General features: G+C 35.5%; 1 protein-coding gene across 2 annotated transcripts in view; it reads left to right on the top strand.

Moving 5' to 3' along the window:
• The window catches only part of RBM26 (RNA binding motif protein 26), a 37878-nt gene extending 12467 nt beyond the window's left edge, over positions 1-25411 (top strand). For both annotated transcript variants that reach the window (XM_087726600.1, XM_087726601.1), the window contains exons 7-22: positions 290-529; positions 3714-3851; positions 5078-5218; positions 6184-6292; positions 7356-7515; positions 8743-8907; positions 9759-9890; positions 10789-10860; positions 12065-12193; positions 13471-13545; positions 14801-14968; positions 15819-15923; positions 17108-17317; positions 18254-18340; positions 21617-21730; positions 24573-25411. In XM_087726600.1, coding sequence (XP_087582726.1) covers positions 290-529; positions 3714-3851; positions 5078-5218; positions 6184-6292; positions 7356-7515; positions 8743-8907; positions 9759-9890; positions 10789-10860; positions 12065-12193; positions 13471-13545; positions 14801-14968; positions 15819-15923; positions 17108-17317; positions 18254-18340; positions 21617-21730; positions 24573-24662 — 2135 coding nt within the window. In that variant the 3' untranslated portion in view covers positions 24663-25411. The remainder of the gene's footprint in view (positions 1-289; positions 530-3713; positions 3852-5077; positions 5219-6183; positions 6293-7355; positions 7516-8742; positions 8908-9758; positions 9891-10788; positions 10861-12064; positions 12194-13470; positions 13546-14800; positions 14969-15818; positions 15924-17107; positions 17318-18253; positions 18341-21616; positions 21731-24572) is intronic.
• The last annotated feature ends 2409 nt before the right edge of the window (positions 25412-27820 follow it).

Below are 27820 nucleotides of genomic sequence, written 5' to 3'. Positions count from 1 at the left end.
AAAGATGAAAAAATTAAAGAATTATTGTAAGTCGAGAACTATTTATATTTCTCCTTTTTTCCTGAACCCCTCAGATATTAACGGTTAAATATCTTAAATATTCTCAGATGATTTTTATCTTTAGTATTTTATATACTATTGTGCAACGATATCAAAAAATAAACGTTCATTGCATTATAATATATTCAGCTATTGCATGGCCACATTCGTAACGTTTATTAGGAATGCCATGCAGTTTCAGAATGCTACACGCTTTCTTAACTTTATTTTGCTTTTTTTTTTTTTTCAGAGAAAGGTTTTTGTATGAGAGGAGATATGTGTCCCTTTGATCATGGAAGTGACCCTGTAGTTGTAGAAGATGTGAACCTTCCAGGAATACTACCTTTTCCAGCGCAGCCTCCGGTTGTTGAAGGACCTCCTCCTCCGGGGCTTCCTCCTCCACCACCTATTCTTACTCCTCCTCCTGTAAATCTTAGACCTCCTGTCCCACCACCAGGCCCTTTACCACCTAGTCTTCCACCTGTTACAGGTAGGTTCTATAAATTCCATAAATCTGCTGGCTGCAAATGTTACACATTATACGTTCAGGTAGAATTTACCAGTCACGGTTGGGTTTTGTTGAAATTGATATGATTTCTAGTCAATGCCAAAACGTGTGAAATAAGATCCGTTTTCTCTAAAATATGGGAGTGGAGAAACAAGGATTTCACTTGTCTTAATGGATACCTGGCAAAACTAGTGAAGCCCTTCCAAAATGTACCCATTGGATTTTTTTGTAGATACCCCACAGTCCTAATGCCATGGTTAGGACGGGTATAAGTGGTGATTTTTTTTTCCTTGAGACCTTGGCTGAGACTGAATGTGCTTGCCTTTGTACATGGATGGATTGAGATGCCCATGGAAATTCTCAGTTATCCAGTCATGGTTGTCTCAAAGGTGCCTTTTCAAAAGACAATTGGACTGTGTTTTTTCCTTGAGGAAGAAGACGGTTCATTTCTCATCCAAGAAGTTTCATCAGTGATTGATGAAGCTACTTGGATGAGAAGTGAAATGTCTTTTTCCTCAAGGGAAAAAAAAAAGTCCAGTTGCCTTTTGAAAAAAGCACATTTGAGACATGGATAGGCAAAAGTGTTTATATATTACACTGTGCCTTAGGGAGAGGATGAGTTTGGTTAGTTCCCTTTCTGATTTATATGTTTCATTGGTGCTGAATCAGTGTAGAGGCAAGAGACTAGCTGAGAACATCAATCTTAGGTACCAGTCTTTAAACTTCACTTTTCAGGGAAGGTTGGAGGTCTTCAGTTTTAGAGAATCCTATAGGAAAGAAATTTTCTGTACCCTTTTCAGTCAGGGTTCAGGCCAGGCCATGAGAAGGAAATTACATTTTTCTGCTGGATGACTTTCATCAGGACCTGAATGGAAGGTAGGGTATTTGTCCACTCTTAATATTGCAGGCCTATGGTACCTGGTTCAACCATACCCATGTCAACTTGTGGTTAGATTTCTCATAAAATACAATACCACACCACACCAGGAAGGGACCTTGGAGGTCTTCTAGTCCAACCCCCTGCCTAGAAGGAAGCCCTATACCATTTCAGACAAATGGCTATCCAACATCTTCTTAAAGGCTTCCAGTGTTGGGGCATTCACAACTTCTGGAGGCAAGCTGTTCCACTGATTAATTGTTTTAACTGTCAGGAAATTTCTCCTCAGTTCTAAGTTGCTTCTCTCCTTGATTAGTTTCTACCCATTGTTTTTTGTTCTACCCTCAGGTGCTTTGGAGAATAGTTTGACTCCTTCTTTGTGACAGCCCCTGAGATATTGGAATATTGCTATCATGTCTCCCCTAGTACTTCTTTTCATTAAACTAGACATACCCAGTTCTTGCAACCGTTATTTATATGTTTTAGCCTCCAGTCCCCTAATTTCTACAATATATATATATATATTTTTAATGGATTGTCTTTGACGACAACTTGGAAGCTTACTTGGTCAAGAACAGCTAATTCATTCAGCCCTGTAATACCTGTGGTGTTGTTCCATGAGTTAATTTGCTACCGACCTCATTCAAAGTGTGCGTTATTGTCCTTCAAACCTTAGGTAGCTTGGCTCTGGGCTATATTCAGGATTATCTCTCCTGGCAAGATTTGTTCTACTCCATGCATTCTTGTAAGGAAGGCTTGATGAGAGACCATATACATGGAGTGAAGTTGGTGGGGCACCCATACAATACCTCATGTTGACGCTTTGCCTCTTGAGTAATAGAATGCCTGGAATGTCCTAGGGTTTTGGAAATTTCTTTACAGTTTTCTGTTTACTATGCTTTTTGGAACCTAATGATGTTTCCGCTGCTTTGCAGATGATTATTTAGTACTAATTGCTCCTACTTTTATGAATGTATTTTTCTTACGGTTTTGTTAATTGCGTATGTGTACAGAAGTTGGCAGTCTATCAAATGTGTGAAATAAATAAACACTCCTACTCTACATTTTATAACCATTTCTTCCAAAACACACGTTTTCATTATGATAATATATAGAAGGAGATATCTTTTTAGATATGCAGGATTCAAATGAAGCTTTAAAAAATTAAAATTAGATTGATTGCAAAGCATACCAGAGTGTAGCTTTTTTTTTAAAAAAGTGTGATATAATTTGTGTTTTCTTTAGTTACAGTTCTAACACTTGTATTATGAAATAGTTGTACAGCTGGCAACAAGTTGGAATTAACAATGAGAATAATTCATAGTTAGAACTGCTGCAACTATTTTTTTCCACATTTTACATTGTTTCTATGGTCCACTAACATGACACGACAGGTATTTCCTAGTTATTGCAGAGTTTTTTTTTCATAAAAGATTTATATCTACCCTGATACTATTGCTGTCTCAAAGAAAAAAAACATGCTAATCATTATTTACTTCCTACTGCTACCTATCTACTGCTAAAACTTTCATGTCTGATTATTTGTAATCTTTAATTCGGCAATAATCAACATCATGGGGCAACAGTCAAGATATTTCCAAGAGGCTAACTTAGAAATGCAGCTAAAATCCACAATGTTTGTGGGATTGAGATTTGTAAAACCTCTGGTTTCTTCAGTGCTATCATGCCCAGTCATGTTCAGGGAGTAGTTATTTACAGTGCTCCTTGCCAGCTTTCTGCAAGGCAAGCCAATGGGGAAGTTGACAGGGAAGTCAGAAATTGTTCCCACTCCCACTTCCCACTACTGTTTAGTCTACTTGTGGTCATTTGGTTATTATGTTTGGATAAGGAAATAGCCCTGAAATGAAGACCCAACCTGGATTATCTAGTGCAGGGGTTCTCAACCCCCAGGACATAGCCTACTAATGACCTGTGGCCTATTTGGAACTGGTCTGCATGAGTGGCTGGCTGGAGCACGCGTGTGCACACACAGCTCAATTTGCATGAGTGGAAGGCTGATGGGCGCATGCGGGTGCCGGGCTGCTGCTTGTACAAGTTGAGCTGCTGGCCCACCGCTTGTGTGGCCCAGTTCCTCTCTCTCTCTCCTCAGCTGGGCTGCCAAACCACAAAGGTTGGGGGCCACTGATCTAGTCTATTTCTGAAGATGCAAAAGATTTTAAAAGACAAGATGCTCAGATCTTGTGTGTATGTGTGGGGGTGGGGGTGGTACATGGTTGCTTTTTTGGGGGGCCATTTTTATAACTTCACTATTTTTTAAATTTTTGGTAGGACCACCACCTCCACTACCACCGTTGCAGCCCTCCGGCATGGATGCCCCCCCAAATTCTGCTACCAGCTCCGTTCCTACAGTTGTAACCACGGGTATTCATCACCAGCCGCCACCTGCTCCGCCCTCTCTCTTCACAGGTGTAGTACTGGATTTTTTTTTTTTAACAAATGAAAGGGGAAACATGATGTGCAGTGGAGTATTAGAATTTTGGAAGAAAAAAAGTGATGTGAGGAGTAGTCCACCTTCTCAGAGGAGAATGGGACAATTCACCACAGCCAAGCTCCTGCGGCCAATTCACCATGGCCAACTTGACACAGCGAACTCTGTGAGGCAGCGCACCATGAACAACTCGCCATAGGACAACTCACTGTGGGAGACTTTTAACAATTGTTTCATTATTTACAATAAATAATTATTTTAATTTTTGCCATTCACATTTCATTCTGTCCCTCCTTTGGAATCCTTTCTTTAATCCATTTCTTTGATAGTAGCGTAACTCTTATCCCGCAGCAAGATGGCCATGGCGAGTTTTCCTGCAGCGACTTGGCTGTGGCAAGTTGGCCACAGCGAATTGTCATATTCCCTTCTCAGAGTGGGCTCTGTCAGTGGCCCCTCTCTTCTACAGTCTTCTCTATGTTGCTCCCAAAATAGCCCCAAACTTTTAGAGATTTTCAATTTATGGAGGGAGGTAAAACATTTGGGATTGATTGTACCTTAATTGAATGCCATCATATATAGTTTATTGTTTTTAAAGGCCCTTTTGAGTGACAAAAAGAATAATTCTAGCTAAAATAGTGCACAGTCTACGTTTTTAATAAGACTCTGTGTTGGATGCAGTTTTGTAATCAAAACACAAGATCTTGTGAATTGTGAAATTGTGAAAACTAGGCTTCCAGACTTAATGGAGCATTAAATGTATTTTCCCCTCAAAAGGGCAAAAGCTTTTGAAATTAAGAAAGCTCCCAAACGAGTTTACTGTATATTACAAAAAAAAATGTTTTAAAGAAAATTTGGGGTAGAAAAAAAAGTGTGAAAAAAAGTTATTTTGTGTTCTAATTTTGATTGCTCCTATATGAATTATATTAAGTTTATATCTGTGATGGAGGTGTGAAAAGCTGATATGCGCACAGCTTTTAGCATACATCTGTTTAGTAGGATAATAATTCACTCTTAAAACTATTCAATTTAATTCAAAATTATTCAGTTTAGAAATCCAGCTACTTTTGTGCACATGTGCCAAATAACCCCCCCCCCCTAAACCAGATTGGTGATATGAACCATTTAAGGGTTGATTTGCATGTCTGCAGTATATAGTTTAAGTTTTTCTATAGTTGTATGATTAGATAATATATTTTTTTGCCAGAAACATACGACACGGATGGCTACAATCCTGAAGCACCAAGTATAACCAGCACTTCAAGACCCATGTATAGACACAGAGTCCATGCCCAAAGACCAAATTTGATAGGACTTACCTCAGGTGATATGGACCTGCCACCAAGAGGTAACATGAAAGATTTCTTGCTTTAAAACGTAAATGAGTAGTATCACGGGATTCTAGAAGGTCTTACGTTTATTCCTCAAGGCTTGTATCTCCTCTCAAATGCTCACCTTTATGTCATTCAATTTTACTAATTGGCAAATGTGGTGGGAACTGAAGTAGCAAGGATCCTCTCTAGTGGTACCATCCTCCTCATCATAATTGCATTTTTCCAAGTCAAGCAAGCACGCCCTTGTAAGGCTTAAAAGAGTTAATGGAAATGTAATAAACCATTTACCTTGTGCTCTCTTTTGAAACCATACACCTTTAATCAACTGGTGTTGGAAGCTCCTAATCAGATGAACAATGGTGGAAGGCATAGGATAGGATACCTGATGGAAGCTGTTTGTTTAGTGAATCTGGCTTCCCCATTGACATTGTCAGAAGATTGCAAAAAGTGATCACATGACCTTGGGATACATCATTGGTCATAAGTATGAACCAGTCGCCAAGCTTCTAAATTTTGATCACCTAACCATGGAGATGGTTCAAAGGTCGTAACTGTGAAAAATGGTCACAAGTCACTTTTTTCACTGTCATTGTAACTTTGGACGGCCACTAAATGAACTGCTGTAAATCAAGGACTCTCTGTACTTCTTTATGAGAGGCCCTTTTCCCAAAGAAATCCCTCTCGGACTTCAGGTCGCAAATCATCTGCTAAATATCTACAGCTGTAAAGAAATTATATTTTTTAAGCAGTGCACTCTGTAGTTGCCCTCTGTGGTTACTTGCATTTCCTTTTGAAGCATGTGGTTTTAGTGTATCTTGGACAACACTGAATCAAAGGAACCTGGATTTAAAGAAGTCCTGCATTTAATATGCTGTGAAAATGTAGTAAGTCGGTTGACGGTAATCAGGAGAGAAAATTCTACTATAAAATGCACAAACAGCCTTTAAAAATTAATCAGTGTACTCTTTTCTTCCTCCAGAAAAACCTCCCAATAAAAGCAGTATGAGGATTGTAGTGGATTCAGAGTCCCGGAAGAGAACTATCGGTGCAGGTGATGGACTTGCAGCAAAGAAGAATTGGTTTGACAAGTAAGCAGTTAACAGAATAACAGAGTTGGAAGGGTCCTTAGAGGTCTTCTAGTCCAACCCCCTGCTTAGGCAGGAAACCCTATACCACTTTAGACAAATGATTATCTAATCTCTTAAAAACTTCCAGTGTTGAAGCATTTACAATTTCTGGAGGCAAGTTGTTCCACTGATTAATTATTCTAACTGTCAGAAAATTTCTCCTTAGTTCTAGGTTGCTTCTCTCCTTGATTAGTTTCCATTCAGTTTTAATATACATGTCAACAACTTCCTCATTCCACACTGAATTAATCTTCGTTTATTCAATTTGCAATATACATTAATGTTGTGACTCAGCAGACGTTTCCTGTGAGTCTTTTTGGGATGCAAGATTAACAATGCAGCTGGGGCTCGTTAGTGGTGTCTTCTGGTGATAAAAGGATGGATGGTGCCACGCCCTGATTGCAGGAGTCAACGTTCATTCGTTCGTTCAACGTTCATTGATCCTAGGTCGTGGTTTATTTGTGAGAGACACTTGGAGAAGTGCTTTGCTTTCTTTTTGTACACCTTGTTTTGCCGTAAGAGAGATTTGTTTTGCATTCCGTTATCTTCAGGCAGAGACTTTATTTAGGTTTATTTTGGGCTCGCAGCCAGTTTGAGCCGAGGACTGATAAAGTGAGTTCCTCTTAGGTTTGTCTGCCTGTCGTCTGTTAAAGAGCAGAGAAGGGGGGACCGAACACATTAATATACACAAGATTAAATCTTTAAGATTTTTAAACAAGCACAATAGGGGTTTCTATAGAGGAAAACATGAGAATCTAGAGGAATGTACTCATTTATGATCATGGATATTTTATCTATAGACATATGTGATAGAGGCTGGCATTTGATCATGAATTAATATTTGATTTTTCTTACTTGGGTAGCTGCCGATACTGGTATACTGAAGCTTTTCTTGCTTTAAAACAGTTTAAAAATTGATGCTTCCTGGAATTCAGATTATTTATCATTTAATTCCACATTTTAACTATCCTCTTGTGAATTGATTTCTATTAGTAACTTTAAACATTTGATATTTTTTTTCCAGACAAAATTTTAATAGAACAAATAGTCCTGCTTTCCAGAAGAAGATGCAATTTGGGAATGAAAACACAAAACTTGAACTGAGGAGAATTCCCCCAGAGCTTAATAATATCAGCAAACTAAATGAACACTTCTGCAAATTTGGAAATTTAGTGAATTTGCAGGTAGGTGATAGCGTGGCTGGCTGGGGATTTCTGGGAGTTGAAGTCCACCCATCTTAAAATGTTCCAGGTTGAGAAACAGTGCTGTAAACCTTTTTACTATATTGTTGAAATATTATATTTAAAATTCTTTACTAGTTGGAACATGGATCATGACGGTTGTATTTTTTCTAATACATAAAGCCCTGAAAATTTAGCATGGATGTAACATCTGTTTAAATAGAGAGCTTTAATCAGAAGTTAAATATTGGCAGGGAATTAATCTGTTGCAGTTATCCCAAGGTAACATTATTTCCTCCAGATATTTTGACCTAAATATTCCACATTTCTTTGCAATTGTCCCTGCTGATAGGGCCTGATGGGAATTTGAATTCCAAACATTTGAAAGGCATTGGATTGCCTGTCTCCGTATTTGTAAAGTGGCACAGGTACTAATTCCTTCTCAATCTATACAGGCAGTCCTCAATTTACAACCGTTCATTGAATGACCATTTGAAGTTACAAAGATACCGAAATAAGTCACTTATGGCTGCTTTATAGTATACAGCAGTTTCTCACAACTATTGCAGCATCTCCATGGTCGCAAGATCCATATTCAAATGCTTGACAACTGGCATGTAGTTATGACAGTTGCAATGTCCGAAGGACATGTGATCCCTTTTTGTGACCTTCTGACAAGCAAAGTCAATGGGGAAGCTAGATTCACTTAACAACCGTGTCACTAACTTAACAACTGCAGTAATTCACTTCACTGCGAATTTTAGGCTCAGTTCTGGTCATAGGTAAAGGACTTACCTGTATTACAATTTGCTGTACTGCAATTAAAAAAAATTAAAAAGTTCATTTGGCAGGCCTTCCCTTAAACATTTGATTCATTTTGTACCCAGTTAAAAGTTTATGATTTGGGATTGGGTTTTCTTTTTTGGGGGGGGGTGGGGGTTAAAAATTGCAAGAAAATTTGGTTTGTTTGTACCAAAAACATGCTCAGTAAAATGCCCAGAAATGTACATTCTGAATATTCTTCTCCACTTCCCGACTAGGAATTACAAATTAGACGAAGTTACTTAAAAATTATATTTTATGAGATTTCTAGTAAAATTTGCTTGAACTCTTAAGTGTCTTAATAATCTAAATATTCTCTGAATGACATTCCTTGACAATCTTGTGCTTCTTTGAAAAGACTCACTCTGCATCTCTACATTGTGTTTGCCTTTCCTTCAAAAATCATAGGTTGCCTACCAGGGAGATCCAGAAGGTGCCCTCATCCAGTTTGCTACCCACGAGGAAGCTAAAAAAGCAATATCGAGTACAGAAGCAGTCTTAAATAATCGATTTATCAAAGTCTATTGGCATAGAGAAGGCAGTACTCCCCCAATTACAACTTCAGTTCCGAAGGTAAAGAATAAAATTTGACTAATTTGGATAGCTCTTTTAAGCTAAAAATCTACTTTAGCATGGTTTTCAAGAAGTTTGGGTCTTGAATTTTCCAAATCAATAATAAGAAATCAATATTTTTTATTTGAATAAGAATTTTGCTTAGGAATATAAATCAGTTAAATATTTTGATTGTTTTACTATAAGAAAAACAGTCAGTTAGAGCTTATAGCATTTTAGTACCTGATTGTTCTTGTAAGATGTTCTTTGCCCTTCCTAGTTTCATTTAAAAAATAATAATATTGTTCATAATTCAGTGTTCTCTCAGTCTTATGCCGAAAATGTCTCTGCTGTTCATTAAAACATCCCTCCCCCCTCTTATATATAAGCCTAAAAAATAATAAGATTGCTTTATTAATGAATGTTACAAAGATGTTTCATGAGGTTCAACCACTTCTGTAAAACACATATTTAAGCATGCATGGCTCTTAAATATTATTTGTAAACTTTGAGTATATTTTGGTGATAAACTGCACAACACTCATCCCCTAATCCATTTCTGAAGTATTATATAGACCATATAATTATTTATTGGAAAGATAATCTGAGGATATTAACACAGTCATACAGAATTTGTTAGCATAAAGAGAAAAGGTTAAAGAACACTTATTCTTAAACTGTTGTTTTTAGATTTAACTAATCTGAGTAGTTTCAGGACTATGGCCTTATGAAACTTACTGAAAATATAACTATGCCAAAATAGATGAGTGAACATCACGGAAAAAGGAATAATGGTAAAATGTCTAGAAGCCAGTCATACTCGGAGTTGAACTTTTTATGAACTATTATGAAGATTTCGTTTCCTTTTTAAGGTAATACAGCCTTTAGTCCAGCAGCCCATTTTGCCAGTTGTGAAGCAGTCAGTCAAGGAACGATTAGGCCCGGTGCCTATCAGTAACATTGAACCTGCTGAAGCACAGAGTGCCAGTGCAGAAATTGTTCAGGTGAATGTGACTCTTAACTTTCTTAGTCTGAAAAACCAAACTATATAGTTTCTTCTCTGCCAGAAGCACCTGTTCAATATAAATGGTAAACGGAACATGTTAAAAGGGAAATGATTTTTATGTTTAATTCGCATGTTTAATAAAATTGCATATTTGAATTGATAATAATTAATAACCAAAAATGTTTAAAGGGATTAATTAATCTTGTTGCCTCTGAAGAATTAAAGCATTCTAATACTTAAGTAAGGTTTTTATTCATTTATTTATCTTTGAAAATTCCCCATTGCAAAAAAAAAGAGAGAGAAAGGATATAATGGCTCTCAAGCTCATTGAAAAATTAATTAAAGCAACTTCATTAGTAAAATAAATGTTACATGAATTTGTGGGGGGGGGGAGGCCAATCTAGAAAGTTGGGTATATAAACAAAACTTTAAACATTTCAGTATGGGGTGTGGCATATCATAAATTGAGGACTATCTGCATTGCCAAATCTCTTGTGGATGATAGACTTTGCTTTGAGCAGCCACCGTGAGTTTTAATGAATCACTGCTTTTTGCTCATCTGTTTTTTATGCCACGAATGGAAATGGTATATTAAAATAGGCCCTGTTTCATTGTTTATTGTATTGTCTGCTCGCTAGTTTTTAAATCAGCTTGCAGCTTAATTTTTTCCCAAGTTGGTATTTGATCCAGCAGAAAGTTGTATACTGTATGTTTTGAAGTATGCCCCAAAATGCTGTAGATGAAGGGAATGGGTGTTTTGCAAAACCCGTCTATAATCTTCTATTTATCTTGACCGAATTGGTTGGGTTTTAGATAACTACCTTAAAAGTGAGACAAAAATGTATTTAAAAACATGTATTACAAACATTAAACAGATCCTTTTTCTCTTCACCTAGAATGTAACCAAACTGTCTGTAAAGGATAGACTTGGGTTTGTGCCTAAACCATCTATTCCAACTACAGAAAAGGTAAGAAAATTATAATGCTCAGCAAACTATCTCATAATTAATCCGAGTCAGCTTCAAAGCAGATGCTCATGTGTGATAAATGCAAAATAGTTGTCAGTTTCTTTAAAACCATGACAGCTGTGACATGAAGGTGGTTGAAATGCTACTAGCCATGCTTGTTTTTCAAATAGGCATCATCAGTGAAACCTAAATAGTTGCTGTTTTGGCATGGAGTTGCATGCCAAGATGGAGTTGCATGCCAAGATGGTGGTTAACAAAACCAGGTTGAATTTGGTGCAGCATCTGTTAACATAGAGAAAATGAAATTGCTTGACATTTAAAACTGACTTTAGTGTAGTAATGCTAACAGCAGGAAATTGCTATAGCAATTCCTAAAGCTCTTGGCAAGAGCACCCTTTTTGGATTAACATTTTAATAAACCTCTGTCAGCATCGCTGGTAGGAAGAGATTAGGGGAGTTCTTGCCCAAAGCACCCAGATGATGCCTGCTAGGCTATGTTATATTTTGCTTTAATGGTTCCATCTCTTTGCTTGGCATTTGTGGTTATGTGACTTTCAGTATTGGGATGATACTCCTACTCAGTACAGTTTTATTTTACCTAGTGGAATTTGCACATTGGGTAATAGAGTAGGTAGATACTGAATAGTGTGGGTATAAACTGCACATTAAAAGCTTGCTGCCTTTTATTTGTGAGTTTACATTCTTTTGTCTTGATGAGTCCAATATGCATATAGTGATCCAGGATAATTTAAGTTGGATAAAATGTCCATAAGCTTTTGGGGAAAAAGAAGCTGGTAAGAGAGAATTCATTTAAGGCATGAAACTCTTGGAGATTATTTTGAAAACTTATTTAACTCCCTTAGCAAGCCACAATTCATAATTTCAATATACCCTTTTAATGTATACAATTTATTAGTTTTTTTTTACTGTTCCTTCCATGTATTGTAATATATTATAATATGGAAGGAGCTGTAAGAAAAATTAATGAGATATCCAGCTATGTACATTTGATTAATAAATAAATAAATAAGACAACCCCCTTTTTAAAATTTCCATTTTTTCTACTTTGAGGAAACTAGAGGTTTTCTAAATGTACGGTAGGAAAATCATATCTTGACTCAACAGCATTCTGTGACTGCTGATTTTACAAGTTTCAAAATTATCCTTTAGCTTTCAGTTAAATTGAAAGATTTTTCTATTACAGGTGTTGTCAACTTCTACTGGCTTGACAAAAACAGTATATAATCCAGCTGCTTTGAAGGCAGCTCAGAAAACTTTGCCTGTTGTTAATACTGCCCTCTTAGATTCCAATGAAGCACAGAAGAAAAAACAGGTATATTTAATGTGATTATGGGTAAACAACATTTTTCTTGTTGAAGCATATTATTTATGATCTTCTAAGTATGATTGGGAGCACTCAAATACTTCTTTCTTCCTATGAATTTCTTTTTATATAAATATATGCTTATTTCAAATATATTTATGTGAAACTGTGTGTGTGTGTGCGTGTGTGCTTGCGCATTTGTGTGGTTTTCCAATCACAGCATGCACTCATGATTACAAATAGTTTAAAAATGGTGATTTCAGTTATCACTGGAACCACTAGAATAAAAGTCCTGGTGTTATTTGTTGTTTGTTTGTTTTTTCCTCATGGACTATATATCCTAAAAATCCAATATATTAGAAATGATATTAGTTTTGCTATATTTCACGGTTACTTTTAGCTACCCAATGAAATATAATTGAACTATAATATTTATTTCCCAAACAATGGGAAATGCAATAAAACACTAAGATATAAGATTTAAGAAGATATTAAATACTGTTACAATTCCACAATTACCCCAAAGGTGCCTTTTCCAAGAGGCACCTGGACTTCCTCATTTTATTATTATTATATAGTGTATGAAGAAAAGTAAACATATAGACAATCCATGTAATTATATATAAAACTTCCATGGAAGTATAGCAGTGGCCTCATAACTATGTCCAATTCAACTATTCTGGAATGGCTCTATGCAGTTCTTCTAGGGAACCAGAGAATGGACATGGTGGGCAATCTTTCCACAAATTCAACAATGATACTACCATGATGGCAATCTCATGTTGAAGAATACATGTTTGAATTATGGACAGTTCTTTTCTTTTGCTAGATTTTTAGGGTTCTTTAAATCTCAAGTTAAATTATAGACTCTTGCAATAATAGGAATTGAATATATTTGATTTTGTTCAATGAATTGATGACCTAGTTTCCTCAAATGATGCCTTTAAATTATTGTTTTTCTGCATATAAATTGAACAAATATCCCATTCACCAGAAGAGAATATCTAGCACAGATACCTTCTTCAGATATAGTGATGGTTAGAAAATTATATGTATTAATTTAGTGAAAATATAATATAATGGTTTGCGCCTTTTTCCAGATATAATGATTATTTTAAATTAAAAAAAATATTTAAAGAATTTAACTGTGTGTGTGTGTGTGTGTGTGTGTGTGTGTGTGTGTGTGTGTGTGTGTACCTACCTGTACATACATAGTTGGAGGCATTTTAATTATTGCAGCATTAGTTAAGGTATTGAGATTCTTCATGGGATTTTTATATTTTTAGGAGGCATTAAGACTTCAGCAAGATGTGAGGAAGAAAAAACAAGAGATCCTGGAAAAACATATTGAAACACAAAAGGTAATAGAATGATAATAGTCAAATATATACCTTTAAGATATAAGGGTAGATTTATGTCATTAAAAATTGTATTGTAAAGCTAGTTAAATGGAAAAATCAGAGAACAAAGAGAGAGAATCAGTCCCTATTTAGCAACTGCAATTGGGATGGTAACTCAGTCATCAAAAAAAGCAGTTACTAAGTGAAAAATCATATGAATGCAACTGTGCTTACTATTTTATTTCAGCTTTCCTTTGCTTTACAGTGTCAGACGGATACAACCACAAACCACTGGGTGAGCCCAAACAAATCTGGAAAGTTTGTGGAACTTGACTCACAAGGAAGCAGGGCAGAAGGGCAAATCTTATAGCCCTTTTCCCTCACTCTCCCACCCTTTGGAATGCTCATCCCAACACTGCGATTATTAGCAAGAAAAAAATATGTTTATAGTTTATTGGAGAGGAAGAGATTACAAGAGAGTAAGCAGGCATACAATGGGAAATACAGATCTAAAGTAATACATTAGGGCCAGCTCTTTGCCTAGCAAGTTGGTAGCTACAAACCACTAACTGCCTGGAAGGCAAAAAAGCCTTCAGTATAAAATTGATTAGAGTCTTGTCAGTGTCGGGCAGCAGCACACCTGGATGGCTCTAATAACTAATTAACTTGCACTTTTTACGGGGACATACTGTGCTGCAGAGAAAAGCAGGTCAGGACTAGCTTACTTAGGCAATTTCTCCTACCTGTGAGGAGGTAAGAAAAAAAAATATGTCAGACACAGGAGAACGTGTACTGATTGTATAGACAAATACATGAGAGAAAGAAGCCACAAGGATTGTAAATGTGGGCATAAGTTGCAAAGTTATTTTTTCATCTCATAACTGCGAGGAATCATTGATGAGGCAGTTGCTCAAGAACTACCAATATTCATATTCCAGTAAGATACCATATATATTTTCAATCTGAGTAAGACATTAGCAAAACTTTATGAGTTTGGAAGAATTTTAGTTCTATTTTGTTTCTTGTGAATGAATTTTTCAAACAGATTTTTTTTTTTTTTGAGAAAGTAAGCCAATAAAATATATCTTGGTAGTAAATGGTCATTTTTTCCCTTTTTTTATTGTTGATTGGTATGAATTTTTTCAAATTGAAACATTTAATTGGATCCAGGATCTCAGTGTGAAAATGTAACCACATTGGTATTAGAATGAATATTTTTATGTGTGGGAAAAGTACTCATAAATAATTCCTGTTACTAACACGATAATTCCACTAGATGCTGATTTCAAAACTGGAGAAAAATAAAAATATGAAGTTAGAAGACAAAGCTGAAATCATGAAAACTCTGGAGACATTAACCAACAGTATCACCAAGTTAAAGGATGAATTAAAAGGAGTTTCCTCAACAAGCACTCTGGTAAAAAGCATGAAAACAAGGACACAGGTATACAGATTTTTTAAATTTTTATTTTAAATTTATTTATTTGTATCCTGCCTTTATTATTTTTTACAAATACTCAAAGTGGTGAACATACCCAGCATACCTCCTTTCTTCTATTTTCCTCACAACAACAACTGTGAGACAGGCTGGGCTGAGAGAGAGTGCCCAAAGTTACCCAGCTGACTTTCACAGCTAAGACGGGACTTGAACTCACGGTCTCTTGCTTTCTATCCTGGTGCCTTAACCACTAGACCAAACTGGCTCCCATTTTGTTCTCTTCAGATCTCTTTTATCTCTTTTTTTATTTAATTAGTTTTATTTTTTCACATCTGATTGTATGTATGTATTTGTGAGTGTTTACAATTCATTCTTCCCTTCTGGGGAACAATGGAAAAAAATGTTCCCTCATTGAATGGGGTTTTAACCCACTAGTTTTCCCATACTGGTCGAATGCTTTATAACTTGGTAGATTATTGAATATTTCTGCATCATATGAACTACTTTTATTTTTCCAGATTGTGAATTATGGTTTTATGCTGAATATTAACTCCAAACAAATTATTTGCTTGCTTAGCAGTCTGAAGTAATACTGCTAAGCAAGCAAAATAATTTGTCTGGAGTTAATTTTCATTATAGAATCATAATTAAGAATCGGGAAAAATAAAAGTAGTTCATTTAAAACTGATTAAAAAGAAAATTATGGTTAGTGTTCTGCTAATGCGCATAACCTCTGTTGGGGACTTCTTTTTCTATATAGCATCCTTGTTATACATCCTGTGGAATCTAGTTATTTCATCTGGTATTTGTGTGTGAGTTAGAAAATGCAAACTGAATTGCTTCCATAACATTTTAGATGCAGAAAGAACTATTGGATACAGAGTTGGACTTATATAAGAAAATGCAGGCTGGAGAAGAAGTTACTGAATTAAGGAGAAAGTATACAGAACTGCAGCTTGAAGTAAGTATATTTCACTATTGTTGGTTAACATTGTAGATGTTTCACTTCTTGTCTATGTAATGCAAAAATTATTTTAAGCAGAAATCACCGTAAAACTTTTGTTTTTATTGGAGGTCTTGGACTTGGATATTTCTCTTCACTTGTCTTCAGCAATTTTGTCTTTAACTTAAGTCACTATTCAGGAGGCATTTTTACAATGTACCCATAGATGGTGCTATTGGTGTTTAGAAGTATTGAAACGTCCCTCACCTATTTCCCTGGCCTTTACGATTCACTGCCCCTTTTTCTTACTAGAAATATATATTAACAGAAATAGGTCTTTGTTAAATGTAGCTTGATCTGGGTTCTGCTGTTTTATAAAGGGAATCTAAGTGGCAAATAACAGCACAATTTGGTGTTTCTTTCATTAATTCCGTAAACCATCCATTATGCAGCAGACAAGTGTTAAAAAATTAACACATACACAGAGAGACATACCTTTCCAGTTCATTCAGTTGAATTTTGGCTCAGTCTATGGCATGTATATTTGGAAGGCATATTTTAAATATATTTGCTTTAGTTTCACTTTCTTTTAAGAAAGTGTTATCATCAAAGAATTAAACCATCAATGACAAAAGATTTGGGTTAGATTTGAACCCTTTTATTTTTCTTTCAATGTGGCATAATTAGCATTCCCTTCCCTAATTTTTCTCACATCAAGAAACCTCTGGGAAAATTCAGCTGAGAGAGAACAGGTGATCTAACGTCACCCAGTTAACAGAGTCACCTTTGCTTTAATTTCATGAGCCAGCCTTACGGCATCAATCTGTAAGAGCCATCTACACTTCAAAGATGATAATGCTATACGTATGATTATAAAGAGCCAAGGTGGCGCAGTGGTTAAATGCAGCACTGCAGGCTACTGCTAGATCAGCAGTTCAGCGGTTCAAATCTCACCGGCTCAGGGTTGACTCAGCCTTCCATCCTTCCGAGGTGGGTAAAATGAGGACCCAGATTGTTGGGGGCAATATGCTGACTCTCTGTAAACCGCTTAGAGAGGGCTGAAAGCCCTATGAAGCAGTATATAAGTCTACTGCTATTGCTATTGCTAAATTACATAATGCAGAGCATTGTTCTAAAGTTGAAAATGCATGCAGAGAATATCTCTCATTTTGGTCTCTATGAACACTTTTTATTATTACTAGGCAGCAAAACGAGGCATTCTTTCCTCTGGCCGCGGGAGAGGAATGCACGCACGAGGTCGAGGGGTATCTCGTGGGAGAGGTAGGGGAGGTCGAGGCCGGGGTCGAGGAAGAAGTCTTTCTGTTCACGCTGTGGTGGATCATCGTCCTCGAGCCCTTGAAATCTCAGCTTTTACGGAGAATGACAGGGAAGATCTCCTTCCTCATTTTGCGGTATGTACCTGTCTATGGAGATTCTCGGTCATCCAGGTCATGGTTATCCTAAAGATGCTTTTTTCAAGAGGCAACTGGACTTTCTTGGTTTTTCCTTTGAGGACCTTTCGCTTCTCATCCAAGAAGCTTGAACTATCTTGTTCTGCTAATCTTAGTACGTATGTGTGATTTTTTGTGTATGGGTGTGTGTTACCTCTGACATTTTCACTGTGACTGATGAAATACTCAGGCCAAGTTAAATTTGTTGAACTCTAAGGAACATCTGAAGAAGAACATCTATTGCCATATTTTTCTGCAGGTGTGGGAAAAGGCAGGACAGGATAGGAAATAGCAGGTTTGCATGGTTAACAGTGAGGGAAAGAATGAAAATAAAGAAGCCTATTTGAGTCCTCTCTTGTGCCATATCCATAATCGGATATTGACGATCCTATTTTTAGCAACAGCTGCACAAAAAACTCCATCTGGGTTACTGATTTGTAATAAAGAATTGGATTGTGTTGGGTTGGGTTGGGTTGGGTTCATACTCCATGATATACAGTCTGTGCCTTTGATCCATACATCATGACATCATAAATCCTAGATGTAGACCTTGCATCCTGCTTGTTTAACTTAGGGTGTGAACTTGGTGCTCTCTGAGCTTGGTTGCTTGGTTTCAGAGGTTGCTCTGAATTGGTTGCTCCCAAATAGGCAGATTATGAACAGATAACATTATCTTGCAAGGTTTTTAAAAAAAACATGCTTAAACTTTTCTTATATTCAATTTCCTTTCAAACCATTTTTTATACTTAACTTTTTTTTTAAAAAAAAAAGCACAGTTCTACAGTTATTTTAGATTTGGAATCATTGTCAGTACAAATTGTATCTAAATGCTCTTAGCTTAAAGTTAGCAAAGAATAAATATGTTGCCTAGATGAGAATTTTTTTTCTTTTTAAAAGCAATATGGTGAAATTGAAGACTGCCAGATAGACGATTCTTCTCTCCATGCAGTGATTACATTCAAAACAAGAGCAGAAGCAGAAGCAGTAAGTATATCCCTGCCCTCTTTTTTTTCTTCAAATATGTTTATATTTGAAAGTGAAATGTTTTTATACGTCCTGTCTTTGGAGCATTGCAGTCTTCCAAAATCTGATTAACTCCTATCCTTTTCACTTTTAGGACAGTTACTAAATCTTTTCAAGATAGTTCTGCAAATATATCTGCTGTGTATCATGGGTATTTTATACTAAGCACTGGAAAGAGGGAGGGATAGATAAAATTAGGTAAAGTCTTCATTTCAGGCAGTTGTACTTTCAGTATTTGTTCTACTGAATATTATTCTAGCTTAAATTATTTAATTAAATACAACAGATCTAGTGAAATAGTATTTCTGGGCAATCACCTCAGATGTTTGCATCACAATTTAAGATACCAGAAGAGAAAATGAACGTTGGCTATGAATATTTCTGAAAATATAATTTCTAGCATTCATTTAGTTGTTTCCTGAAGCAATGGCAGTGGAAATGACGTCTGTGAAGAATGTCTTTCATTTCTCCTTTTATTTCAGTTGAAATAAATCAAGAATCAAGAATGTCCAATATGAAACTTAATAGTTCTAAGTCTACTTATGTCCAATACTTTTGTTGCTTTATTCACCAGTGTGTGAATATTCTAAAATTAGAAAATATTAATGTTATTAATTTTAATAATCAATGTTATTGATTTTAATATATTTAATCACTTATCTTCCAAAAATTAAAGATATTTTGGTAAAAAAATTCAACTTGAAAAGATTTGTGCCTTAATGTTGGAGCTATAAAAGCACAGCATATGATCATATGAATTTAATAATTTACTTACTAGTGTCAAATCACAGTTCGCTCAAATGTTGAACATTTGCAAGTTTATTACGCCACAGATATAATCCTGTGGATGGGGTAGCCTAATTAAAAATGAAGGATAATAAATAAAATATATACAAGTCAAATCTGTACTTGTCAATAAACTGAATACGGCACAGTATATTTTTTGAAAATATAACTTGGAAATTGGTGAGAAAAATAAAATCTAGACATGAAAAACCAGATGAAGATAGGGAAGAGTATTGCCTATAAGAGGTCTAAGTGCACAGGTGGATTGTCTCTTAAATATGAGTCAGCAATGTGGTGTAGCTACCCACACAGTCCAGGACTGCATCAACAGAAGGATAGTAGCAAGATCAAGTGGAGTTGTAGTACCACTCTATACTGTACATTTAGAATACTGTCTCCATTTCTGATCACCATGATACAAAAAAGAAGATGCTGAGGCCCTAGAAAGTGTGCAGAGAAGAGCAACTAAAATTGTAAGGAATCTAGAGGCTAAATTGTATAAAGAACAGCTAACTAGGTATATTTAAATTTGCTAACTTAGCAAATTTAAAGAATATGAAGAGAGTTGATAATAGTCTTCCAATACTTAAAAGGGTTGCCACAGGGAAGAGAGTGTTGACTTATTCCCCATATCACCTGAGGAAAAGCAATGGGTAGATGCTTGTCGGAGGGATATCCAACCTGCAAATAAGGAATTTCCTGACAATGAGGACTATTAAAAGCAGTGCAATTGCTTGTCTCTAGAAGTTGTGGATGCTCCATCACTGGAGGTTTTCAAGAAAAGACTGGGCAACCATTTGTACCGGGACAGTATGAGGACTCCCTATCTTGGGAGGTTGACCTAGAAGGCTTTCAAAGTTCCTTCCAACCTTAGGATCCTAGATTTGATTCTGTGGAAAAAGAGACTGTAGAAATTCATTTCTCAATTAGCTTCAGCTTCAGCTTCATGAGATTTCTTCGAAGGAACGGTAGTGAATATTTTACTGCCTTGAATGAAAAAAGGTTAAATTTTATGATCACATACATTTGGGTTTGAGATGATTCCCTAGTCGTGAAATGTTACATTTTTATGTTGCTGTAATTTTTTTCAGAGATTACCATGTTTTTTAAAAGCTCAAATGTCATATATACTCAGTGTTTAAAATCCCACTTTGTGGTGTTGTGACAAGACCATGTACAAAAAAGTCTCCCGAGTTGCATTTTAATAGGTTTGTGGTATCTTTTAAAATTTATCATAAATTTATATGTACAGATTTAAAATTTATGCCTAGGGACTTTAATATCACACAATTCATGTTCAGATGTCATTGGACATGTAATTGTTTCCACATTTCACATTATGCTGTACTTTCAGATTATACCATAAATCTTTTTTTGACCATGGCAGTTATTATTTCAGAATGATGCTAACACTGATTTATGCTAGTTCATGTTACTTTAATTTGGAGGTACTATTTCCAAAGCAAGCACTTAATGTATCTGATACTTGAAGGCATGAATATCCCAAAGGTTTATTTTTTTTAACAATTCAATTGCCAGACTTTTGCCGAAAATAGAATGTTTTACTGCAAGATGAATTAGATTCATGAAGTTTATTTTTTATTTATTTATCAACCCATTGTGTAAATATCAGTATTTTGGAGAAAAGCACAAATAAGGAAATAATTCAGTAACAGTTGGCTGTCTAATACAGTGTGATGCAAGTTTGAGAAGTTTAATTTGAAGTTCTTTTTTAAATATATACTGTATATATAGTAGTGGAATAGAAGGGAGAGTTGTAAAAATGGAAAGTACTTTCATACACTTGATTATAAACTCTGAAATAATTTAATGGAGCATTAAGCCTATTTTGCATTTAATGAATTTCTGTAATCAGAGGCAGGGCTTATTTTATCTCTATTAAAAGCTAGAAATAGAAATCATAAAATCAGTAGAAGAATGCCAAAAAACTGCATTTTGTCCTCTGGCTTTTTTTTAACTATTTTTCCTTGGGACATCATCACCCTTCCGCGTAGCCCTTAAGACCTGGCTATCCCAACAGGCCTGGGGATAAGTCTCTAATTTGCCCCACCCAAGTGTTGAATGTTGAATGCAAGTTGTGTTTTTATTACGTTATTTATTTTGTTCACATATTGTTTGTTTTCAATTGCACCCCCTCCCTAATGATTGTAAGCCGCCCTGAGTCCCCTCAGGGAAAAGGGCGGCCTATAAATCCAAATAAAACCTCAAACCCTGTGAGATATCATAAGGCTCTTGATATATTTTACTTCATTTTAAATGCCTTGCTACGTAGCAGCATAATAAATGCAGTCCTTTAGGCGCATGGAAATGTTTGTGAGCTGTTCTTTCCCGTGCTTCCTCTGGTCCTTGGTTCTCTTCCTTTTCTGCAGTTGATTATAGCATATTTGTGTGTGTGTGTTTTTTTCCCCTAAAAATATTTTTTGCCCCTAGGCCGCTATCCACGGATCTCGATTTAAAGGGCAAGACCTGAAGTTAGCATGGAACAAGCCAGTAACAAATATGTCAACCGTGGAAACTGAAGAGACCGAGCCAGATGACGAGGAAGTAAGTGTACAAGGAGATGAAGGAGTGTGAATGTTTATCTCTTTGGTTGTTCTGGGACAGGCTGCATCTTTTTCTCAATCATAAATGTTTGAAGAAGGCATACTACTGATTAATTTAAGAGAAGCGCTCACCCTTTTTACATTTAAGAAAGCAGTATCCTAAAAGAAAATGCTGTCTTGGTAACAAATGGATATTAGGAAACATAAAAACATGGCATTCACAGGTAGTCCTCAACTTAAAGCCACAATTTGGACTGGACCTCCATCACTAAGGGATGTTGGCATAAAGTGTGATGTTACGTGATCATATCACTTAGTGATGGCAATCCCAGCAGTCTTGGTGGCCATTGTAACTCCAGACACATCTTTTCAGAGATGATAGATAGATAGCAGTACTAAATTGAAAGCTCTGAAGTTCATAATGTTTGTCTTTGTATAACGTTTTAACACACTTTTTAAAATTGTAGTATGATCTTACTACTAGAATTGTACAGTGTGTGTGTAGCATTTATTGAAGTTACATCTTCACATTAGTAACAAACATCTGGCGCAGTGGTTAGAGTGCAGCACTGCAGGCTACTTCAGCTGACTACAGTTCTGCAGTTCGGCTGTTCAAATCTCACCGGCTCAGGGTTGACTCAGCCTTCCATCCTTCCGAGGTGGGTGAAATGAGGACCCGGATTGTTGGGGGCAATATGCTGACTCTGTAAACCGCTTAGAGAGGGCTGAAAGCCCTATGAAGCGGTATATAAGTCTAACTGCTATTGCTATCCTGTATTTATTGGTTCCTTCAATTACACTTTAGTTAACAAGTTATGTGAGTAGATTTTTTTTCTCTTCAATAAATGCATATACGTAATAGATTTCCAATCAAAGTTTCTTCAACCATTTAGCATGATTTTATTACAGGTTTTTACAAAGATAAAAATCCACCATTACTGCTATTAAAGTTACATATGAATATTAAAATGTATGTAACAACCAGATTCTAGAAATATCAGTTGTAGGGTAAATTATGGGTGCAGAATTCCACTGACTTAACCATAAATTTTATCAGAGTTGCTGTTCCATTGTCATGTCATTTATTTTATTATTTATAGTCTTAATCTCTGGCCTTTGTGCAAGCACCTTCTAAAAGATATATATTTCATCTCTGGGAAATTACTTTTGTATTTTTTTTCTTTAAAATTGACTATTTCCAAACTAGAATTTCATATAAATTGCAGAAAATCTACATGAATTAATTTAAATATTTTTCTACATTTTTTTTTTTGTGATCAAGGGATTTTTGGAGCGCTAAGACACAATACAAAATCCAGTTTTTATACAATTCAGGCTCCTGTGCCTTATCTTTTCCATAGAATTTGAATTTATTTCCATAGATCAGTCCTTGTACCTCAAATGTATAGAGAGATTATTAGGCAGCGTGACTTCTAATGGTATGCAACAATATGACTATGAGGATAGTCCAACCAATTTAGTTGTATTTATTTTGTACATTGACAATAAAGAAGAATTGTTTTCCCACATTACTCATTCACGTTTCCATAAACCACACTTTAAATACTGTGTTTAGTTTTGGTCACCATGATATTAAAAAGATGATGAGACTAGAAAGGGAACAGAGGAGAGCAACATTACAAACAAATAAAAATTACAGGATTGGTGGCTAAAACATACAAAGAATGATTGCGGTATATCTAATCTATTTAGTCTAATGAACAGGAGGACTAGGAGTGACATAACATTCTTCCAAAACAGAGAAGAGGGGTCAACCTATTCTCCAAAGCACCTGAAGGCAAGACAAGAAGTAGATGGAAACTTATCAAGGAGAAATCAAAAAGCTAAACAGAAATTTCCTAATAGAACAATTAACCATTGGAATGGCTTGGCTCCAGATGTTATGGTGTTTTGTCACTGGAGGTTTTAAGAGGACAACCATTTGTCCGTAATAGTATTGGTCTTCAAACACTGGTTTGTTTTGCTTGTCATTTAAAACACCAGGTCATGATTTATATACATTTATATACAAAGACCTGGGATTTACTAACTGAAACTACAGGTAAGGCAGCAGGTAAAAACACAATCTTGAAGCTTCACGTAGGTTTGTGCGTATTTTGCCCTTCTCTTTTTTGAGGTATACTTTAGATATCAACTATTTGACTGAAAACCTAAATAATTTGGATACATTCAGTGCTAGAAATTGCATAGTTCTTCATATTTTGTTACTTCACTTACACCAGCATAACAGCTTGACAAATAGTTGAAACGCCTCCCCCCTGCCAAATATTCCTTGGTTTTCAAAGATCCTTTTTCAGTTTGATATCTGTATATTGAATGAAATAAATAGAGGTAGTCCTTGACTTGCAACCACAATTGAGCCGAAATTTTGTGTTGCTCAGTGAGGCAGTTGTTAAATGAGTTTTGCCCCATTTTATTACCTTCCTTGCCATAGTTGTTAAGTAAATCACTGTACCTGTTAAGTTTGTAACATGGTTAGAAACTTGTTAATTGGATTTGGCTTTGCCACTGATTTTCCTTGAAGACCCCAGGACACTGCAACCATGATAAATATGAGTCAGTTGCCAAACATCTGAATTTGGATCGCATGACCCTGGGGATTCTTGCTGTAAGCGTGAGAAATGTCCATAAGTGACTTTTTTTTTAACTTCAAACAGTCTCTTAATGAACTGTTGTAAGCCGAGGACTGCCTTTAGTAATGATGATTTTTTTTAAATTAAACAAAATGTGCTTGCCTATCCTTTCAAGGTTCTGATTTGCATAATCTCAGATTCTAATGGATGTATTTCTTCCAGCAGAGTCTTATTAAATATTTCTTTTAGTTTCAGGAAGAATCCTTGGTAGATGACTCATTGCTTCAAGATGATGATGAAGAGGATGATGACAATGAATCTCGTTCATGGAGAAGATGATTCAACTGATCAGAGACAGCGCTAGAGATTTAGCTACATTGCATTAACATTTCCTAAAGAACTTTTGAATATTTGTACTGCAAGACAATTGGATGGAAAGAGAGATGGATTTCAGATGAGAAACAAGCGGCTGATTGAGCCTGTATTTTGAGTGATTGATGTTCAGGTTGCATTTACATTTCGGTAAATGATTGCTACAGACATCGTATTAGGAACATATGCAATGTTTTTATTCTATGGAAACATTACAGAATTCTTTGGATTCTTTGTAATTTAAAAACAATTGGTCACACATCAAAATGACCAAACGTTGCTATAACATAGAATATTCTTTGTTTGTTTGTTTTATTCCAAGTATGGAATGAAAATTTGCATTTAAGATCTTTGTGAATGTTTTCGGAAATAATAGATAACAGTACTAAACTGAAGTCTCTAAAGTTATGTATTCATAATATTGCATAGTAGTATGCTTAGGCTTTACTATGTACTAGCCTTTTGTTGGATTTGTGAACGTATTTTACGTATGAGTTTTAACGATACAGTGTATGATTGCTTTGCATATATCTCTTTATCACCTTAAGATGTTAAAAAAATAAAGAAATGGAATGGTCTTGGGGAAAAAAAAGAAAAAAAAGCAATAATAATGAAATTATACCCACAGCCCATGATAATGGCAAAAAAAATAATAATTAAAAAGATTTTTAAAAAATTCCAAGAGACCATTCCAAGTGGCAATCCCAACCCCCCAATCGTCAAGAAAAGAGCTGAATCACTGTCATTTTTTCACTTCATAATGAATAAAACAATACAGAAAACAAGGCATTGAAGCCATATTGCTCAGTTTACATATATACAGTGCGCTAAAATCTTTTGAAACACACTTTAAACTGCTAAACTGGCAATCTAACGTCAGATGGAGTTCTTGCATTGAAGCAAATCTTCCTCACGCCCGGGGAATCGAAAATCACTTTCTCCTGCGAAGAAGACTTGAGCTTAAAGATCTGTAACAAAATGAGTTGCAAAACTGGTATGTACTTTTTTTAGTTATTAATCGCTTAAAATAGTTCAAAGAATCCAAATAGAGTTTCCTATCGAAACGGTGCATAGTTTGAAGCTCTTTAGACCAAGAAAACGTAATTTATCCTAATTCTGTTAAATGTTGTATTTGTTAAATAAGCAGAAAGTTGCTCTCCTTTGCTCTTTACTAAGACTTTTTGATTTGTATTTTATATTATAATGACCATGATAAGTGACTTGAGAGCTTGCCTTATTCAATCTGGTTTTTTTTTTTTTTTTTGGCCTGCTGCTTCCTATCCCTTTCTCAACCTCCTTCCGAGAAGGCGTCAAATTACCTAGCGTAAAATACAGGAGCAGGAGGGATGATAGCATTTAATATTGGTTTGGATCCTAAAACATGATAGAAATTTGTAAAAAACAAAAGCAAAGAACCCTGCTTTTCTGGATACAATTTCCTATATCCTCTTTCCTGTAGTCCAGGAATATTTCCTTACTTACCAATGGCATTTTTTCTAAAGATCATAAGTAACTGAAACTGGAAGGAATAGAACATACTTCCATTAATTTCCTTAAATGATTTTACCTAGGTTCCTATCAAATTTCATCCTAGAATATAGTATTTTGCATATCCAAAGATGAGAATTTCAAAGTGCTGTATAATAGTGACCTTGCTGAAGCTAAACAAGAACAGGTCTGAGCATTGGTTTGATTAAAAGCCTTGTGCTTTTAAGTAATGTTGACTAATAATAACTCTTAATTACAAAACTGATATATTTCAAGAATACATTGAGTGTTTCATTACAAGAGACTATTTCTGTTTTCTTTTAGGCAAAGGGGAAAAAAGACCACATGTAATCTTCAGTATTTCAAGATGTACAGTGCAGACTGAAATGCAGTACAGCATTCTTAATAGAAGTAGGTTCTAGAATCTCTTAATTGATTTTTTTTTACAGAATTTGATCGATAGATTGCTGATAACTAAAGTGTTATATTGTTATACAGCTTAACAGAGCCTGAGTTACCACTTAGAAAGTATCTCATTCTGGCAAGAGATGAATTTGACCACAGCTCTATAAAATTTCAGAAAGTAAGAAATATATGGTCTCTTTATGGAGCAATGAAAATAAAAAAAAAATCACACCATGATAAATGACTACTTGGATCTGAAATGACTCTATGTTTATTTCTTGAAGTTCTGAATGCTTTTAGATGCCGCGTTTGCTGCATTTTATTGCAAACAACACTGAAATAAATGAGACAGCAATATAAGATGTTTTTGTTCTTCAGGAATTTCAGCACAGAAGTACTAGAAAGTTTCAGCTGCAAAAAAAAATTCCCATCATTTGAATCTTCCCTAAGCAATGTTGAGAAATGGTAGTCAATGCAGCCTACCATGGATAATTTAGCTGCATTATCTTAAGAAATGCTGAACCAAGCATTTGCTTCAACATTGCAAACAATATTTTTAAATTTCTAAACGAAATGGATGGCCATGTAATGCTTTGCTCCTGGGGGAAAACAACCTGAGTCAAGGTAGGCTTAATTTTAAAGCAGGTACGTATAATTATATATATTCTCTGGGGAAATGGATTATTTTGAAAGAACAATAGTATTAAGCAACATTTCTTCACAATTTGTTGTGATGATTTATGTCTAGGAGAAATGCAGGTAGTCTTCAATTTAACCACCAGTTCATTTAATGACAGTTCTAAAAAGTGACATAACCACTTTACTGATGTTACTAATGCTCTTCTCAGATTTGTGGTATCCAAGTTAGTATCCAAATGAAAACAAATATGCAACCTGGTTGGATTTTTTTTAAAAATCCACTTAATTGCAGAAATGTTTCTGGTACCTTCCTAACTGAATCTCTGGTACTCTCATTAACGAAAACCTTGAACTATTGCTGAATTAATAATTATAGATTGGGGACTATCTGTAATAATAGTAATCAGCACAGTCTGATCAACTGATCAGGGCTATATAGTGTGTAAAATTTGGAGGAATAAAATATTGTTTAGAAAAAGAGATTATTTTTAAACTGGAGGAAGAAAGATCCTTCAGATATATAGATACATATATACACCTGCAGACAAAGAAAAATAAGGTGATTGTCTGTCTGTCTATATCTATCTGCCTTT

This window comes from Thamnophis sirtalis, unplaced genomic scaffold (genome assembly GCF_051295495.1).
Source record: "Thamnophis sirtalis isolate CommonGarterSnake01/CBP01778 unplaced genomic scaffold, rThaSir2_p1.2 scaffold_12, whole genome shotgun sequence".
Classification (NCBI taxonomy): Eukaryota; Metazoa; Chordata; class Lepidosauria; order Squamata; family Natricidae; genus Thamnophis; species Thamnophis sirtalis.
This window is presented reverse-complemented; position numbering and strand designations above follow the sequence as displayed.